The sequence below is a fragment of the Micromesistius poutassou genome, assembly GCF_964030765.1.
Source record: "Micromesistius poutassou genome assembly, chromosome: 15".
Lineage (NCBI taxonomy): Eukaryota > Metazoa > Chordata > Actinopteri > Gadiformes > Gadidae > Micromesistius > Micromesistius poutassou.
Window position 1 is genome coordinate 16220295 of NC_140285.1, and position 19017 is coordinate 16239311.

A 19017-nucleotide genomic window follows, 5' to 3' on the forward strand; every position below is an offset into this window, starting at 1 on the left:
ATCTCTCTCTATCTCTCTCTCTCTTTCCGTCTCTCTCTCACTCTCTTTTCCTCTCTCTCCCTCTCACTCTCTCTTCCTCTCTCTCTCTCTGTCAATCTGTATTAATCTGTGTGTGGGGGTTTGAGGGGGGAGTCACAAATGTGAACTTTGTGTGTTCTACTGGGGGGGCGCCCTGTCTAAATGGGTGTGTGGGGGAGGGGCCAGGGCGGGGATGCTAGGCTAGGGAGGGAGGGAGGGAGGGAGGGAGGGCGGGAGGAGGGAGACGGATGGCTTTGGGGGAGCATACTCCACATTCCTCAGGTGTTGTCTAGCTGGCTCAGTAATTACCTCTCTGTGGAAACAACTATAAAAACACACTTCTTGGAGTACAGAGGAGAAGCCAGGCTACACACACACACACACACACACACACACACACACACACACACACACACACACACACCCAGACACACACACACACACACACATTCAAAGACACACAAGAGGTAATCGAGGAGGTATATGACTGGAGATATAGTGGAGTTGCATCGGCGCAGCAACATTTGTAAATAGCCGCCTCTTGTTTGTTAGTTTGTCAGAGAGAAGTGCTCTCTGCGTGGAGGAGCACGGCCCTGGGTGGGATTATGGAGTCCATATTCTCCTCAGGCTAATGACAGGCTAAAGGTAACCAGGCCCAGCACCCCACGGTCACTCTCATCTGCTTGGGGATGTCCCGTTTCTCAGAGTGGTCAACCTTGAAACTAACACACACATACACACACACACACACACACACACACACACACACACACACACACACACACACACATCCACACAATCAGTCAGACCCACAAACATAACTCAATGTGTAGAACCTATGGCTTTCTCGTCTGATCCCTTGTAATCCATTTGTTATTTACTTTGCTAGAATTGCAGTTACTTTTTTATATTTGCTACAGCAACAAAAATACACTCAGGTGAAATATGTCCTCTCTCTCTCTCTCTCTCTCTCAATTCAATTCAATTCAATTCAATTCAATTCAATTCAATTCAATTCAATTCAATTCAATTCAATTCAATTCAATTCCAAAAAGCTTTATTGGCATGAGAAATATACATTTGCATTGCCAAAGAAGATGAACAATAAAATTAAAAGGGTTAGAAAATGAAAAAAAAAGGTTAAAAAAAAGTCAGGTATATAGTATAATATATAATATAATATGTATAAAACGTTAAATACAAAATATATATATACATATAAAATATTATACTATAAAAAATCTCTCTCTCTCTTTCTCTGCAGATGTGTCTGGAGAGCGGCCAGGCCCCTGTTGCCCTGGGAGAACATGTGGTCGTGGAGTGTTTACGCTGGCACTCCTTCAAGCTATCTCCCACACAGCATGTTGGCGTCTGTCTCTGCCTGGTGACAATACCCCCGCCCCCCTCCTCCTCCTCCCCCTATGAACCCGGGCATTGTCAGGTATAGGTGAGACTCAATTATAATGTTTATTTTCAGAGGAAAGGCAGACCGAGGAGAGGGGAAAGTTAACGATGTTTAAAAGTCAGACGTGATGTAGCCGTTTAACTGTTTAATTGCCACAATTTTTTCTCATGCAAGTCGACTATTCACAAAAACCGGAGCTTGGCTTCTATAGGTTCAATAAGTTTCCCCCAACAATCTGACTAAACGTAGGCTTTAAACTCTACCACTCAAGTTGTGTTTTACACACCAGATTGTCCCCTGTGATTGTGTTTGGAGATAACCATCAGTAGGCTAAACCCCTGATCCCTGAAGCTCCTTTTGTACGCCCAAGTTATACTATTCAGGTTTAGGCCTCGTATGCCTACTACTTCGCAGGGAAATAAGGATATTAGGCCCCATGCCAAACTGGAATTGACCATGAATTAAAAGTAACCACGAATAGTAGGCCTATATCCCTAATCTAAATACATTTATATCTTAAAAAGCAATGTCCGATCACATATTACATACTGTCGTGTGAAGATGACTTATCGTTGAGCTCCAATGTTTTCGCTCTGAACTGAAGCCCAAGGTAAATGTATTTCCTACCGTTTTAGTAACACACGTTATCAGCGCCCCCTGCAGGTTTAAATTGCCAATTTTAAATTTTGCTAACTCATTCGACGGTTCATTTTGTGATCTGCTAATTGGCCAATGGACCGTCACATCATCGCTTGTAAAGGATGGACAACGGAGAATCGACAGAATCGACAATTTCACTCAACTTTACTCATTCCAGGGATAATATCCAATTGTGGTGGCCTCTCTAGGCAGAAATGCTATGTTGCGTATTGGTTTGCAATAGCTTTCGCTTTTAAGAAACGTGAAATAATTGACAAACATAAAACGGTGGATGTTTAAATTTGACCGGAAAATTTGATCATATGATCCATATATCCAAAAACATACCATGTATGGTGAGGAGACCTGCGTTCTGGCGCAGTTCTGCCTCTCACCACAAGAGGGCGCTTGGAAGCAGAGAATGGACAGCGGCCGCAAACTGTAGCATACTGCTGCAAGAACCTCTATACTTTAGAATTGCAAAGGTTAACAATTAAGCGACCATTGTGAATATCAGATATAAAAATACAGTATAAAATATATTGTAATATTTCGGAAAAGGGCATGACACTTTTATTCAATACAATACAAGTGCATTTTGTAAAAAATACAAGAATAAACCCAATTGATAGATACCATTAAGGAACTTATAACAATACAAAAATCGGTGAAAGATTATATCACATTGAAATTACCTGTTTGTAAGCCTATCATCTGTTATTATATATTCGGTCAAATGGTTGTCCCATAACCCCATTGCTAAACCTCTATTTACCAAAGAATGTAGGCCTACACAAATTAACTTATACAATCAAATACCTCACCTATATAAGACAAAGTAAGGTTATCATTTGAAATTCACCTTTAATTAAAAAAAATAATAATCTTTCAATATGTTTTAGAATGTTACACCACATTGCTAGTGTATTAAAATACGCCCTGGCGATGCGGGCCCAAAGAACACGTTTCATTATTCTTCAGAAACGTTCAGCCAACATGGCTGATGTACGAGGACCAGTTGCAAAGCTATTTTCTCTAACGGAGAAAATTCAGCTCAGCTGCAGTTGAAATATGAGGAGGAGTGTGTGTGTTGACGCGTGCGCACACGCGTTCGCGTAGTTTTCCCATTTCCAAGCAGTCGAATTGGTGACGTCACGGGTCAGTCCATAGCAGCGGAGCGCCACCGACTCGCCATCCGCTCACTGAACCGCTGGGAGCGATGCTGTTGACTTGGCTCTGAGGACAACGCGTTTACTTTTATTCCTTTTTACTTTTGCATGGAGTAATTGCATCGCCGCCCAAAGGGAAAGGGGGGGGGGGCTTCTCTGGGACTGTGCGTGCTCAGTGGTGTGGTGTGGAGACCTCTGGATCGATCGGAGTCGATATTGTGTGCATCATGTTTGAATGCACATAATCAATTGGGACATATACATGACTGTGCAGCCGCACTCCCCAACGCCAACCCAGGCTGTGGCTGATATTTGAGTACAGAAGCCACCCCAAAGCGTCTGGCTGTGCAGGACTGTGGGTGCACTTTGATAGGCAATCGCACCAGACCGATATAAAGGGGGCTCGGATGATTTGCTCGCTCGGATTGCTCGGTTTTAGAATCGTATCCAACTTTTCATTTATTCGTTCGTAACAGCAGTGCCGTCGGGCATTGCTCGGGAGATGGCCATGAGATTGCTCTTCGTGGGACTTGTTTTCTCCGTGGAGATCCTATCTCCTGTTGGAGCAGTCGAAGGTAAGACCATGTCTTGCATTGTGATAGTCTCGCCAGAGAGAGAGAGCATGCATACTTCCAACAGTGATGTGTGTGTGCATAGGCCTTCATTCACCAGATGCAGACCAAGCGAGACAAATGGGTTACCTTTTTAACACAACGTGTCCAACAATGTGGTTTGGCTTTTAATGGATCGATTACCAGATTCGTTTATGATCAGAAAAAAAGGTGACACGCGAACCAATCCAGTCCTCTGGTTCGTTTAGCCTAAATTTTGAGTTATATTTTATAATCCTGAAATAAGCAGGTACAATAGGCCTGTAAGAATGAAAGGCAGTAGCTTTCCTCCATTGCAATACAAATGAAGAGAGAATCGGACTCGCTGGCGGACTCGAGTTAAATCGAGACGCTTTGTCACCGCCTGGGACGGAATTGCCAAGCTCCCTGTTCAATGATTCAAGATTTAAAAAAAAAAAGGGTTTTAGTGTGAACGCTCTGTAGCACAAATTGTATCCATGTTAGACAAAATATTGCAACCAAATGACGTCGAGAGTAGAAATAGTGCAAGTGTAGCCTGTGTTTATTATTATGAACAGGTTCGAGATCTGTAGCCCATTGTCTGTGTTTATGCCTGCATGATCAATAGGAAAGCCCCGTTACTTTATTTATTCAGAAATGCGGCGATGTTGCGATCGTCTGCGGAGATAGTATGATGATACCAGGCCCGATGTCTTTCAGTGACAGTCAAATTAGGTGGAATAATGCCATCATAGGTTTGGGATAGTCGTGCAATAACCCCTATGAACCCCACTATGAGCTCTGTGGCGTTGGTTGGAGGGGTCGAAAGTTATTGGCTTTTTCTTTGTCACTGATCAAATGTATTCTCTACCGCACTATGTGCATGTAACCATGCGTGAGACCTAGGCTACTTGTATAAAATAAATTCCCTTGCGAATTTGTATCCATGTGCCAGTTGAACCAACCACTAACTGGAACACCGTTAGGGATGTATTTTATTTGGATTGTTATGTTGCTGCTGTGACTACAGCACAGTGTTGAAGGAAACCTATACTTCTGTAGGCCTGCTGCCAGTACCCACATGTGTCATTGTCAAGGACCTCTACTTTAAATTACTGGATCAGATACTGTGAAAAGAGATGGCTCACAACAGAGCTCTAATCTTCATAGTCGGCCTACATGTGTCAACAAAGAAATGTATCTCCCACTATTGTCTCGGAAGTTTGCGTGTTTTTTTTTGTTCCCTCTTGGAACTGTAATTCCTTGTTCCAGTCCCCATTGTTCCAGTCGGAGGCTAAAAGAGATTGTGGTATCTAAAGAGCACTATGGGTTTAATGTAGGCTTAGGAAGAACAGCATAGCTTAGAAAACTATCTCGGAGTCCCTCCCTCCCTACCTCCTCCATGAACATGCAACATCTGGACACAGAGAGACCATTAATCCAATAGGGATGTGACGAGAGAGAGAGACAGAGAGGAGCTGGAAGGGTCTGAGGGAGAGCGAGCAGAGGGAGAGGTTGCGGGAGGGAATGAGGAGCTAGAAGGGTTGGAGGAAGGTTTCAGGGTTGAATATATGGATCCCAGTCTGGAGAGGCTGAGTTCCAGCAAAGTCAGTTGGATTACCCTTCAATGGAAGCCTGGTTGGACACTTCCTCCAGAACTACCAGAGAGACCCTGCATCCCCCCAGAGAACCATTAGAGAGCCTCAGATAATCCTGCTCCAAGTAGTGGCTTCATGGTCTTTGTTATTGTGCTTTCAAATGGACATCAATTTGATAGCTTTAGAAATGACACATGGATTGAAGGTGTGTGCTGTCATCTACCATCCATGTGGTGACTCAGACATTCCCAAAAATCTGATGCAAATAAGTAGGGGCCGTTTTGGGTGCTGAAACATGTGGGAGGAATGGAAGTAATGCTGGAATGTGGAATAAATATTTTTGCCCCCCCTTTCTGCTTTAGAAATAAGTCTCACAAAATAACATTTGGCTATGTTAGAAATTTGGCTACTTTGAAACCATTTAAACATTGTTCGGTCTTGTGCCATATTCTTACTAGAAGTGTACTGTGCAATTGTCCACATTATGGATCTGAATCCTTGAATCAAGTATCTGTTTTCCTCCACCAGCTACTTATACCGTCTCGCTGGAAAAACCCAGATGTACATTAAAGTCTTCGTTGCACATCTCCACAATGGGCGACGTGAGATGAAAGGACTCTTCTTGATGGTGAATTGGCATTGTGTTGTGTAATTGGCGTTTTCTGGTCGCCATATCACTGTTTACTCTATTTAACTGCTAAGACCCACAAGCAGCGGTTTGGATGTCTGAATAGGATTGTGTGTGGGGGTGTGTGCTAACACAGCTCTGGGAGTGATTGCGTTGCTTTAGGTTATAAATGGTGTGTAGTTCTCACTGTGGTACCGGAAACTCTCTAGCTAAGCATCCAGCCCACATCGCTTCCTGTCAACCAATTTATGTCACCCTTTTTAGGGAATTCGAGAAAAGCATTGAAAAGTTGAACAAATCGTCTAGGGGCCGACATGAAAAGATCAAACTAAGTATATTCCAAACTAAGTATAGAGGTTGTCTTGTGTGACACCTTCTGGCTGAATATATAAACTTTTCACATCTCTGGTGAACTTCTCAGCTGATGCCTCAGGCTAACCCACCAAGCCTGCGATATCTCTTGGGACAAAGAATGACGCGTTTTTGTGTGAGTGTGTGTGTGTGTCTGTGTGCGTGTACGCCTCCAATGTTCCAAGAATGGCCTTGTGTTTGACTGGAGAATCGATTAAAGATGGTTTGAGATATATGCTAAGGTAGAACGATTTCTCAAACGTCTGTTATGTGTCTGACCTGTCTGCCTTCATCTGACTCACAGCCACTGCACTCGGACTGTTGCATGGTTTAGGTCAACACATCTTTTGATAGTTGTTCCCTCACGACGGGCCTCAGGTTAAGAATGCATACTTTTGAATTTACCTTTCACATTATAAACACGTAGGCTTGCATTTAGGCTGTGTCACATTACGCCATACAAATGTAAAAAAGCCCATTTTGGGCATTGTACTTTTTGCATTTTCTTGTGAAAACAGGAGGGCTTATGAGCAGTAGAGGAGATAAGTACATCCTTTATAGCTTAGCTAAATAATACAGTTTGGTAACATTTGAAATGTTATTCTCCCATTATTTATTGCGTCTCCTTGCTTTAACAGAATCAAGCCAGAGAAGTGTCGAGAGCCTTTTCATTTGCAAACAAGGCTGAGGCTGATTTGCTTTCTGTTTCCGGAACAGCTCGATCTGGCCTGGCTTTCCCTAGTTGGGAACACAGAGAACTGCTGCTATGCCTCTTAACGGAGTGCAGAGGAGTTCTCTGCCCTGGCTCCATGTGCTCCGGTCTGCCTTTCACTCTCTTTCTTCCTTTGTCTTAACCTTTATTTACGGCCTGCTCCTTTCACATACTGAGGGGGAGTTATCAGGTTAGGTCAGAGGTCAACCCTGTGCCCTTTGTTGGACTGAGACACACAGATTCAGTGGGTTTACAAACTCAAACGTTTGACTGCGACGTTGTGGTTGCAATCAGCCATATTGACTTTCTATTGACTTTCTGGCCTATATAGTGTCGTTATCTTTAGAAATTTGATGTATTTTTTTAGGCCAAGCTTATGACACTATTTCCTGTCTCTCTAATAGGCTAAGAAAAGTAAGGTTTTAAGACAATAGAGTCAAGTATCCCTGGTTGTAACCCCATAGTCTTGGTGGTTCAAGAAGTCATTCCTTCTGAATAATAAATGCTCTAGAAAAACATCCAGGATTGATGAGTTCCTCTGACCTCCATTCTTGGTGTATCTTTAAAAATGTGTGGCATAAATGTACAAAATCTTTGTACAAACAGCACAAATTCATTATTTTACCTCGGGTCTGGGCACCTACTGTGGTCGGGTAAGCCTGTTACAGCCCTGAGAAACTTCAGGATATTTTCTTTTATGTATCTGTAATGTTGGATAGAAAAAAATGATTAAAAAAACATTTTTCTTTGTTTGATTTATTGTGCTATCACATCAACTACCTCGATCTTCTTGAGGGTAGAGAACCACGCTTAGTTTGCCCATACTGTATTAGTAAAGGCCCTTATCCAGTCGATCCTCTATTGATGGCCTTCCAGATGATCCCCAGGAGTCTGGGTTTGGTTCAGGCTCATTCCATTCTGATGAGAGCAGGGTTCTAGGCATGTGAGACACATGTGGTTCCTTCATTTCATTCTGATTTATGCACAACTCTGCCCTATTGTTAGTTATTTTCAAAAAACACTTTTGTTTATATCTCCATGGCCAATAATGTTGGGTATATGTTGACAATATGGCAAATTCTTATCCCTGTACCCGGAGAACATGTGTCTAAATGAGACACACCATCATTTTGTAATTGTTATCACACTTGTCTAAGACTGAGCACTTAGATATACCCTACAAGTGTAGTACAGTCTTGCAATCACCCTCATACATACCCCCCCCTTTCTTAAACATTTAAGTCAGAATATGTGCAATCTCTGCTCTCCATTAAAACGTGTCTCATATTGAAGCTGTGTAGTAACTCATGACATCAATTAGAAAGTTCTAGAATGGGCTGCATGGAGATGGGTTTGATTTGGGCAGAAGGGATGGCCATATTCTGTAGACTTGGCGGAGTAGGAAGAAGTTGGTCAGTGGCATGTCTTCACTTTGCGTGTTCTTGCAAGGGGGCTTCAGTGCTCTGCTGCTGGTGGAGAGTCGGTGGCACAGCCATCAATCAAACACAAACATCCTTTACGGCCTCTTCTCTTCTTCTCTATTATATCCTGTCTATCAAATTCACATATGTAGCCCATCTCAAAAGGCAGACCATGAACTGCATGGCTGTTGAATGAGTTTTCTTTGCTCTCTGCCGGATGGTGTTGTTGAGTCAGTCTCCTGTAAAGCGGTCAGGCAGATGTGTGAAAAACCCTCTGCTTCTCAGGTATTGGTTGGACAAACATTATGACCATTTTTACAAAGAGCGTCGGCCTGCAAGCATTCCTGGGCTTCCAGTTGCCTCTGCATCCACATTTGATGCTTTTATACCGAGGCTCTCCCCTAGAGGTATTCTAAGTGAAAACGGCTGGCAGTAGTACAAGCAGCCACTTCATCAACATCCAAAGGAATGGCCCCTTTTTGCGGCTGGAAATGCCAATTGACAGGCGTTACTTTAAAAATCATCAGTTCTTAATTTTAGGTCAGTTTTTATTACATATAATTTTATTTGTTTGCAAAGGATAGTTTTTTTCCTTTCTTTTAATGAATTAGACACAAATAAATTAATAAATTTAATGAATTAGACACAAAATGTCTAATTTTAGCAGCATCATGTACTGGAATTCAAAAATAGATATATATTTTATTTTGAGCTACACAAATGTGACATGGCCTCAGACATTTGATGGATCTTAAAACAAAATCAAACTTATTTTTCACTCATGAACGTGGCAACTGTTTTTTAATTTATTTGCTCTTGTATAAAATACTGCTTTCAAGTGGTTATTTGAGGAGCTTTGTTCAAAGGGAACTGGAAAAATGGCATTTGTAGTCACTACTTGAACACATACCTGGATCTCATTTATGCCTTACACAAGTACTATACACCCAAATAGTTAACATCTCGGGCCATTCCGAAAATCGTCAAAGTTTTGGCTGCATGTATTTTTTTTCTTTTAAGGAAACCAGGCAGGGGGCGGCAAGTTAGCAGACTGAATTAACAATTCACATCTCTGTTTGAGATGTTTCAGCCTGCTGTGAAAGAGGACTGCTATAGTGGAAAGTCGCTGGTCGCTCCCCTAAACCTCTAACCTCTCCTCAGCCACAGCCTCCAATAAGCCTTAGAGGTTCTCCTTTGTGGTTCCTTCAAGTTGGCACATAAAATAGCAATGATAAAATTAGGAACCCACAATGTTTAATTTCCAGTTTCATGCCAAATTATAGGTAACATGTGGCTCAGCCCGAGTCACTTTACAGCCGGCCCAGCGGAGACGAGCGACGGCCAACACACAGGGGCCTGTTGCGCAGTTCAATGGCTTCACTCATTGCACAACCATGACTCGGCCAACGTGGCCGTTAGGGTGGCTGTGTTGGTTGTTCAGCAGATTAAGAGGCAACATATAAGCACAAGCACATCCAATGTGTTTACAGGCCTACACACAACATGTACAGGGGGCACGTTAGTGGGCTAACAGGAAGCTAACGTTAAAACCCTCTGGCCTTGGGGTGAAGACTCAGGAATGAGAGGGAGCGCCTCACTCCCCTTCAGCTGAACCTCTAGGCCCGGGGAATGGACTCTGTGGATGTCTGAATCCAATGATTTGCTGGACTCTATCCATTTTATAGGTCATCCTTTATCATCCCTTCGGCTCAACCTGTAAACCTGAGTCAGACCAGCTGGTACAACGTTCACCATGGCCTCAGTTTACTGGCTTTTACTCACGGAATAGGCTCCTTTAACATTGATGTCTAATGAATTGCTTGCTTTTATTTAGGAAATGTTGATTAATATTGCAAAGGCAAATATGGCTCTTCATTTCAATCTGGCACTATTCCTATTAGACATTCCGTATCATTTTATTATGTACGTAATAGGAAACTGGACTTGCCAGGACTTCCCATTGTGGGTGTGTTTTATGAAAGACAACCCCCGACACTCACAAGTGTTTGCCTCGCCTGTACACATTCACCCATCTTAACTTCCTCAGCATGACACTTAACAGGTTACAGGACCACAATGACACACCACCCCCGGCCTCACGCGCTCTCTTGTGATTTCAGTCACATCTCGGCCCCCTTGCGGTGCACATCCTCCCCCTCCCCCAAACACCTCTCCGCCTGCCAAACACAGAGAGAGGCGAGTCATCCAGGACAAGAGGGGCCTTGGTCCCTGCAGAGAATTACAATGAGACTGCCAGCACTGTCCTTTCCAGCACATTACCGCACTCCAGTACAGTAACAAGAACCGGATCCCGGCTCATTGGGGCTTAAAAAGGGCTACATTAACCGCGTTTTCCAACCATAACCCTATTATCTCAATACACATAATTGGCGTATAAGAAGCCTATTACCTGCATTTACATTTTAACTCATTTACATTTGAGTTCAGCTGTTTTTTCCACATTGAATGGTAGATGACGTCAGTTCACTCCTGGACACAAATGCGACTTTGATGATATTTTGGCGACACTGACAGATGTGTTTCTGTAGGCCTGGCGTGCTGACGGGGCGGGGAGGTGTCCTGTCCTGTCTGCTGCTCTGTGGCCGCTCCATTAGTGGTACACCTCGACAATCCACCACCGCGGTATTGGCCAGAGCCACCGCTAATGCCAAGCAAGGCGTTCTCTTGTGGTTCAGACAGTGATTGAGGGTCGTGTTATGTCTGCTCTTCTCAACATAAAAGCCCCTCTGTTGTAAAAGTACAGAAAGAAGAAAAATGTACCAGCAAAATGTACACACGCTAATCTAAAGTAGGCTTTAGTACAGAGAGATTCAATCAACAGTGATCCGAAACTCTGAAAGCAGCACTATATCTATGTATGTAGCATAGCTATATATTGATATATTATATATGTAGTATATATGGTAGGAAACGTTTATCGTTTATTGAATTGATTTTCTTTTCCTGTGGTTTCATAGTGAGATATGGTTGCCCCCTGCATGTTCCTCAGCCCTACTAGGATCTGCCTTCCTTGGCTCATATTTGGTAAATTCTGAATGGATCAGACAGGCTGCTTACAGGTTTTTTATGATTTTAAGTTTTGCAGGACACGCACACACTTATGGTAACTCCACTTTTACAGATGCAGGGTGCGCTTCTAAAGATGCCTCAGCTCGACATCTGGGAGTCGAAAGCCCTTCAAGCATGAGTTGCTTTCGTTGCTGACATCAGCATCATCCTTATCATTATTCATTTTTTTTTCGCTTCCTTCAGCTCCCAAGACCTGCAGCCCTAAACAGTTTGTCTGCAAGGACCAGGTCACCTGTATCTCCAAGGGCTGGCGCTGTGATGGGGAGAAGGACTGTCCAGATGGATCCGATGAATCCCCAGACATCTGTAAGTACGCGTGGAAACAAAGCGAGCTGCCACAAACCTTATGCCCTCTGGCCCCTTGAGTCTTTGAAAACGTTCTTGCTGAATGTGTACTACTAAGGGTGTGGGTTTTGCTGTTCTTGGCTTACCTCTCTCACCTTGGGATTGTTAGGACTTTTCATTCAATTTATTGTCTGGGTTTAAGACATTGTAAACAGCAAGCCCTCATCTTTGTTGAACTTAAATCTTTATCTATAGTATGCAGTATACATTATGGTATATGGTGTAAGTTGATCATTGGCATCATTTCCTGACCGTTAGGGTAGTTTAGGACAAACAGGGTGTTTGGTTTATGAGCCCTCTACGTATGAAGGACCAGGGGCTGTAGGACTGTCCCCTGGCTTCCTGGCTGAATTACAGCTCGTTAGGCACTGGCAGCCATGTTTAGTCTGGGTGGGTGATCTCCATTCCCAGCTGCTCACATCTGCTCTCCTCCTACATGCGCCACACCTTGCATGTGTCATGTCGTACACATTCATTCACAATCGTCTGGAACCCAAATCTGAATGCAAAAAAACTCGTCATCAAGGCTTTCATTTTGTAATTTTAAACTGTGGCTGAAATCAGCCTTATTAGCATTATGTGTGATAGTCTACGTGTGAAATAGCTGAGGGGAAACAAAGATTTATTGTGTTGCTATGTTGTTGAAAGGACATTAAGCAACACACTGGTGTGTAATGCAGAACATTCATTTGAGTTGTAGTCCTGACAGTTGTCTTCCTCTGTTGAAATGTAATAACCAAATTGAATTGGCTGCAAAGATATGTTGTAATTTAATTTGAGGTCAACTGAAAATGTTTTTCATAGCAGTACAGGTTTGGTTTATTGTAACCTAGCCATTAAACCTGTTAGTTATAGGGCACTTAAGGTTATGTTTCTGAAGGCAGTTTTGCTTTATTTAAGCATACATGTGGTCCCAATGTGAACCGAATAATCCATCATTTACACTGCAGATGTTCCATTTATCTTTTCTACAAAATATATATTGCCCGAGCACAGTATATCGGGTTTCAGCAGATCATAAAAATGTGCTGTGCTTGATTACCCATGTCCTATTATCCTTTTGCTGGCGCTCTTCCTATATAGTATAGGAGTCACTTATGATTCATATCGGTTATTGGAGTCCAAAATTCACTTTTCACTCATGATCTGTTTCCACAAGTAACGAATGGCTATACATACTGTACTTGGAATGGTATTAATAACTATATCAATAAATGTTGGCTGACAAGGGAAATGTGAGACACTTTGCATTGAATGTAACCTAGAAAAGACAGAATGCTGACCACTTTATTGTTCTGAACAAAACAATCTACCGTAAGCAGTCCGAAATGTTGGTAGAACCATTACAAGATTATGATTTTTGGTTGGTTTGTTAAAAGATGGGCAACGCATATGGCGGTTGCCTTCTGGATGTCTCAGATGTTAATAAATTAATGTAAGCCTAATTAAGATTTGAAATACTTAAATGGGCTCTTTCAGACAAGATATGTGAGAAATGTGATGTCTGTAGAGTGGAATTATCTGTTGAATGCCAGAACTGGAATTAAATAATGGCCACAAATAACATTTGAGAATCCTTAATTTCCCAGAAAGAAAGAATTTTTACTGGAAGATAAGGTAGACTTCATCTTTATTCTGTGGTTGTTACCCAGAGTCCTGCACAGTTTATCCATCATCTGAGTGGTCAGGAATTCAGGGAGGCAGCTGTCAAGGGAGAGGACTTGGGCCTGCTGAGATGGGAGGGAATTGGCCTGCAGGAATAAAAAACAACATAAAAAAAATGATGGTGAGGAATGAGAAATGCATGCTGTGTCTCTCCTGCTTCTCCATACAAAGGGCTGAGGATGATCTGAATCACTGGATTGGTTTGTTTCTTCTTTAAAGCAGTCAGTACAATGGGACATCAGAGAAACATATACAATCATTTCAATGGTGTATTTCTCCTGTCTTCTTGGGACATGTTATTATTAGAGTGCTAATCTATCATAGCATGATAGTTGCAATATAAACATGGAGGTATGAAAATCAAAATAATCGATTCGAATGAATATCACAGATCTGTTAACTGGGGATGGTAAACGAGTAATGATAATCAATACACAATTAAAGTCTGCAGATGAGCTCTACAGATCAATGAAGGAATTTCTAATAATGTCATCGATTGTCTTATTGAATTGGGAACTGTTTATCCAATCTGCCTGTGACTAGCTTCACACTGACTGGTTTCGCTTAGACTTTTGCTTATACAGGTTTTTCTGTTTATAGAAATCGTGTGTGGCGTCTACCTAAAATGTAAACTCAAACTAGCTGGTAGGTGTCTGGAGCAGTGGCAATTTCTCTAAGACTGCAAGGGAAGCTCAGCTTCCCCTAAAATTTCCAAAATTAAATGGTGAAATATATACTGTTTTTGTTCAGAATCAGCTGCTGACTCGATTTCCTTCTCATACAATCCCGTAGCGTCACAGTGCATTTGCCTGTTGAAGCTCAGCGTCCATCCACTTCAATGGGGCTGCATAGAACAGCTTTTTTTAGTGATTCGAAAGTCGACGGTCATTGGATAATGCTGCGATTATGTCCCTCCCATGGACGCTCAGCGTCTCTGGGGGTGAATGGAGGAGTGGGCTGGCCTCGACGCTGGTCTTCTGCGTGATGATTGGAGGGTTTGTGAAAGACTGAGTTGCCGTTTGAGTGACAGCGATTTGGAACTATAAAACGTCATAGGAGCTCTCTTTAGTCCTCAGTCCCATCGCGGATTTTGCAAGCGAGTCGAAAGACAAACTGCAACCAATTTCTTGATATTTGCTTGGCGAAATTGCTAGACATTTTTCATCGTACATTTCGTACACTTATACACTCAATTCCTTGTTTCAGTTTAACATAATCCCCACATTTCCTTTAGTTTAAAGTTCCAAGTTTAATATCGTTTTGGTAGTTGGCCATCACTTTGATTCAGGGAACCTAAGGTCTGAACTTCAAGTCCTGTATTCAGATCAGGACTTGCAGGGTGACAGGGGAAAGCTGTGTGATTTATTGGTGTTCCTTAAAGACATGGAGTTGGACAGTGCAATGCCTCAGCTTTACAAACTGTTCTCATTAGTGGCAACAATTGGAGCTACATCTGCAGGTGTAGAAAGGAGCTTCTCCTGTTTAAAGCGGCTCAAGTCCTACACCCATAACACAATGGGCCAAGGCCGTTTAAGCAGCCTAGCTCTGCTGGCCATTGAGAGGACACTGGTCAAGTCACTATCTATTTTTTATTTTATTACTAACTTTGCCTTTATTTTGTATTTTTTACCAGAGAGATACATGAACTGATACCAGAGAGACTGGGTTAGAGTTAGAGAGGAGTCGGAGTCCCGACGTGGGTAAGGACCAAGTTCCTTTTAGGTCGGGTCGGAGTCCCGAAGTGGGTATCAGAGACTGTTGATCTTAAATACATTGCTCTTTATAAAATGTTTTTTTTTTAACTTTGCCTTTATTTTCTATCTATTTTACTTTTTTAAATTATCTATTATTTTCTTATTATTGTATGACAATGTTTATATGTGAAGCACTTTGAGTCTGCCTTGTGTATGAAAAGTGCTATATAAATAAAGTTGCCTTTCCTTGCCTTCCTCACTGGAAAATACAGCTAGTTGGTATGACAGGGTCACAGAGCATTTCCTTGAAATGGAACAGAGAGCAGAATTTACATATACATAAATTGACAATTTATATGATGTAGGCCGAAAATGAGCTTCCCCTGCAGCAGCCGCCACTGGTCTGGAGTGTGCTTAGACAGATTTCGTAGAGTTAATACGCTTTATCTGGTTCGTCTTCCTGTTGACTGATAAAGATAAAACGGGTTGGGCTTTTCTTTTAATCCATTCTTATAACAAGAATCTCAAGTGTCTAGATTATTGTGTTACGAAAAGCAAACCTTCAAAGATGAGCCGTTAAATGAATGGCATTTAACCATTGTTGGTTTGACTGGAGGCATATTTTCATTTCAGGTGAATGTCACCTTCTGGGTTTACAATGGTCATAAATTTGCCTGCTGGCATACACATGGGTGTGCTGAACGTGTTTGGTTTCGTCAGAGTCTTTGATCCAAACCTTTGCGCCGATGCAGGAAAGAAGGCATACAATTCAGTGTCATAGCGTCTAGAGGCCTAATTGCACTGTCATTCCCTCAAACCTTTAATTTAGACTGTAATTATGTTTAGGAGCTAAAGACATACTTCTGTCAGGGTGCTTAGGCTGCAACATGGAGTCACATCAACTTTTAACACACTTTGTTTAACACGGTGGCTGCCAATGCCAGAGGACATTGCTACATGAAATCATCCTCTCTGCCTTGTAACACAAAATGCGTAGCCTAGGAGCTGTCCTTCATGAAGGCCTCAGCGTAGCCTAGGAGCTGTCCTTTATCAAGGCCTTAGCGTAGCCTAGGAGCTGTCCTTTATCAAGGCCTTAGCGTAGCCTAGGAGCTGTCCTTTATCAAGGCCTTAGCGTAGCCTAGGAGCTGTCCTTTATCAAGGCCTTAGCGTAGCCTAGGAGCTGTCCTTTATCAAGGCCTTAGCGTAGCCTAGGAGCTGTCCTTTATCAAGGCCTTAGCGTAGCCTAGGAGCTGTCCTTTATCAAGGCCTTAGCGTAGCCTAGGAGCTGTCCTTTATCAAGGCCTTAGCGTAGCCTAGGAGCTGTCCTTTATCAAGGCCTTAGCGTAGCCTAGGAGCTGTCCTTTATCAAGGCCTTAGCGTAGCCTTCTTGGAGTCACAGCCAGAGGTTGAGGGAGCTGCATGCATCTGCAGGATGTTTTCATACACATGAGATCTACGGGACCAGTTGAACTGAAGGAACGGGTAGGGTTCCTGGCAAGAGGCCAGCTCCTGAAACAGCCCTGCCCCTCTACCCCCTGTGTGGATCTCTTTCCACGGCCACGGTGCGCTCAGATCAACATCAGCAGGGGGTCTGAAGAGGGCTCTGTGTGCAGGTGTGACCCGGCCACCTCTACTTCTGCTCCTTTCTCTGCATGCCTTTGATTGTTTTAAGATGCGCCATTTCACCTCAAAATACAAACACACGCACGCACACACGCACGCGCACACACTCCCTTATCTCTGCTACTCATTATTTCAGGGCTTTATTACGCCCCCACATTTCTGCATATTCCCAACTCCCCTGTGTGTAAGAGAGTAACACGTTTCTTTGGGTTCATTTGACAGTTCTTTTATAATTGTTCATAAATAAATAAAAGTCTTTCTTTCCTGTATTGTTAGAGTTTGCATGTCACTTTTAAACCACCGTGACACAAATCAACAATGATTAGGGCCTCGTCCACACAGAGCCGATTTTTTTCGTGAAACCGCACAAGTCACAAGTCACAACGCACTTTTCTGAAACCACCTCTGAGGGTGGATTCAGATAAGGGTAGGATTTGTGTGGACGCCTGAAACGCAAATGATGACGTCATCGCCCCACCCCTCGACCCTCCAGCCAATGAGCCTCTTAAGCCCGCGGCGTCTCAGAAGGACAACAATCAACAATGATGGCGGACTACATGCTTGTGATGATTCTGTAGCAGATAATGTGCCAGGGCAATATTTAATGTTACTCCGCTACCAAAAGAAGCTAAAAAGGATTACGGACAGACCCACGCACCAAATCTATTTAGATCCACCTTCGGACTGAATGTTTGTAAACAGAGCGTAGGCTTTATGCGCATGCTCGCCTTTTCTTCTTCTTCTTTTTTGCTGGAGTTCTATAGCAGAAGCAGCGCCCCTTATGGGCCTGGAATGTGTACTACAGCTTTTCTACAGCTCAATGCGGTTTCGCAATGAACCCGTCTTTACGGAGATATTCCTGAACCGCATCAAAGGAAAACGGGTCGGTTTCGCCCGTGTGGACGGGGCCTTAGCTTGAAGAAGAAAATGTTGTTGTGTCACACTTTTGATTCCGTCTCACAGTGCTCATCTGAGTAGTGCGCATTGTACAACAATGACTCCACGATGTCTGCATGTCATTGTGATGCTGCTAGCTAGCTAGCATTAGCTACATTCATTCTGGTCTGACCCAGGAAATGAAAACAGATGTTCCTAGCATGTTAGCACTTTTTCCTATGTGATATTCCCTTAGCATAAAATAATTTCTTTTATGGTCCAGTTGCCTTATGCAACCAGCAGTCGCACCAACAGCGGCGGAGTCGTAGTCGTGAACGACACAGTCGTGAACGACACAGTCGTGAACGACACAGTCGTGAACCTGTTTTGGTTCTGCGTCGGGTTTTAGTGAGCGAACCAATCACAGCCCTTGCTCCTGCGTCGCCTAGCCACAAGGTTACAATTTTCAGGAGGCGCACGTCAGGCCCTTGTGGTGGACGCAAGAAGGGTCCGCAAGGACGTAATGGGTCCGTAAACCCCCTTGCGTTGCGTCGACGTGGATAACTGAGCCTTTAGATTAACAATGCAAATGTCCATGGGAGGATGTTCAACCAGGGGGAGGCGTAATGCATCTGATTGATGCAAATTTTCTCCTTTTGTATTCACACCCTATGCTAATGTCCCTTCAGGAGAAGAAAATGGCCCAATTACTTGATGCAATTAACACTTGATAATGACTGGTCAGGATCTTTTAGAGTTCTCTGCATGCACCCTGTGACGCAACCGGTTACAAGAGACGTTCATAGTAGTAAGTAGTGCAAGTGATATAGAGTTGCTGTTCTATTGCATCACATCCCCATCCTTTGTCTTGTTGAACCACAAACACAGTCTGGCCCTGGGGGACTGGGCAAGCTAGAGCAAGACCTCTGAAGGCATCAGGGGGTTAGCTACTTGGCCAGCAAGAGCAAGGCATCTGATGGCCTTGGGGGGCGGTTGTGGGGTAAATTGCGTGCTCATGTCCCTGCAGCTGAGTGTGGGTTATCTATCCATCTCCTCGAAGGGCCCATCCCTTGAGGCCCAGCTGGAGGTGGTCTGGCCTATCCCTGGACCCCCAGCTGGAGGTGGTCCGGCCCGGCCCTTTGTCCGGCCCTGCTGACTGTTCTGCTTTGCCAGACCGAGGGAAGAGCCGTGCTGTGGAGGTTCGGGAGCAT

At 43.3% G+C, this 19017-nt stretch overlaps 1 protein-coding gene across 1 annotated transcript in view; it reads left to right on the forward strand.

Annotated features, from left to right (window-relative positions):
- Positions 1-3262: 3262 nt before the first annotated feature.
- Positions 3263-19017, forward strand: part of LOC311359891 (low-density lipoprotein receptor-related protein 1-like) — a 96006-nt gene continuing 80251 nt past the window's right edge. The window contains exons 1-2 of the mRNA XM_084479918.1: positions 3263-3806; positions 11787-11909. Coding sequence (XP_084336044.1) covers positions 3734-3806; positions 11787-11909 — 196 coding nt within the window. The 5' untranslated portion in view covers positions 3263-3733. The remainder of the gene's footprint in view (positions 3807-11786; positions 11910-19017) is intronic.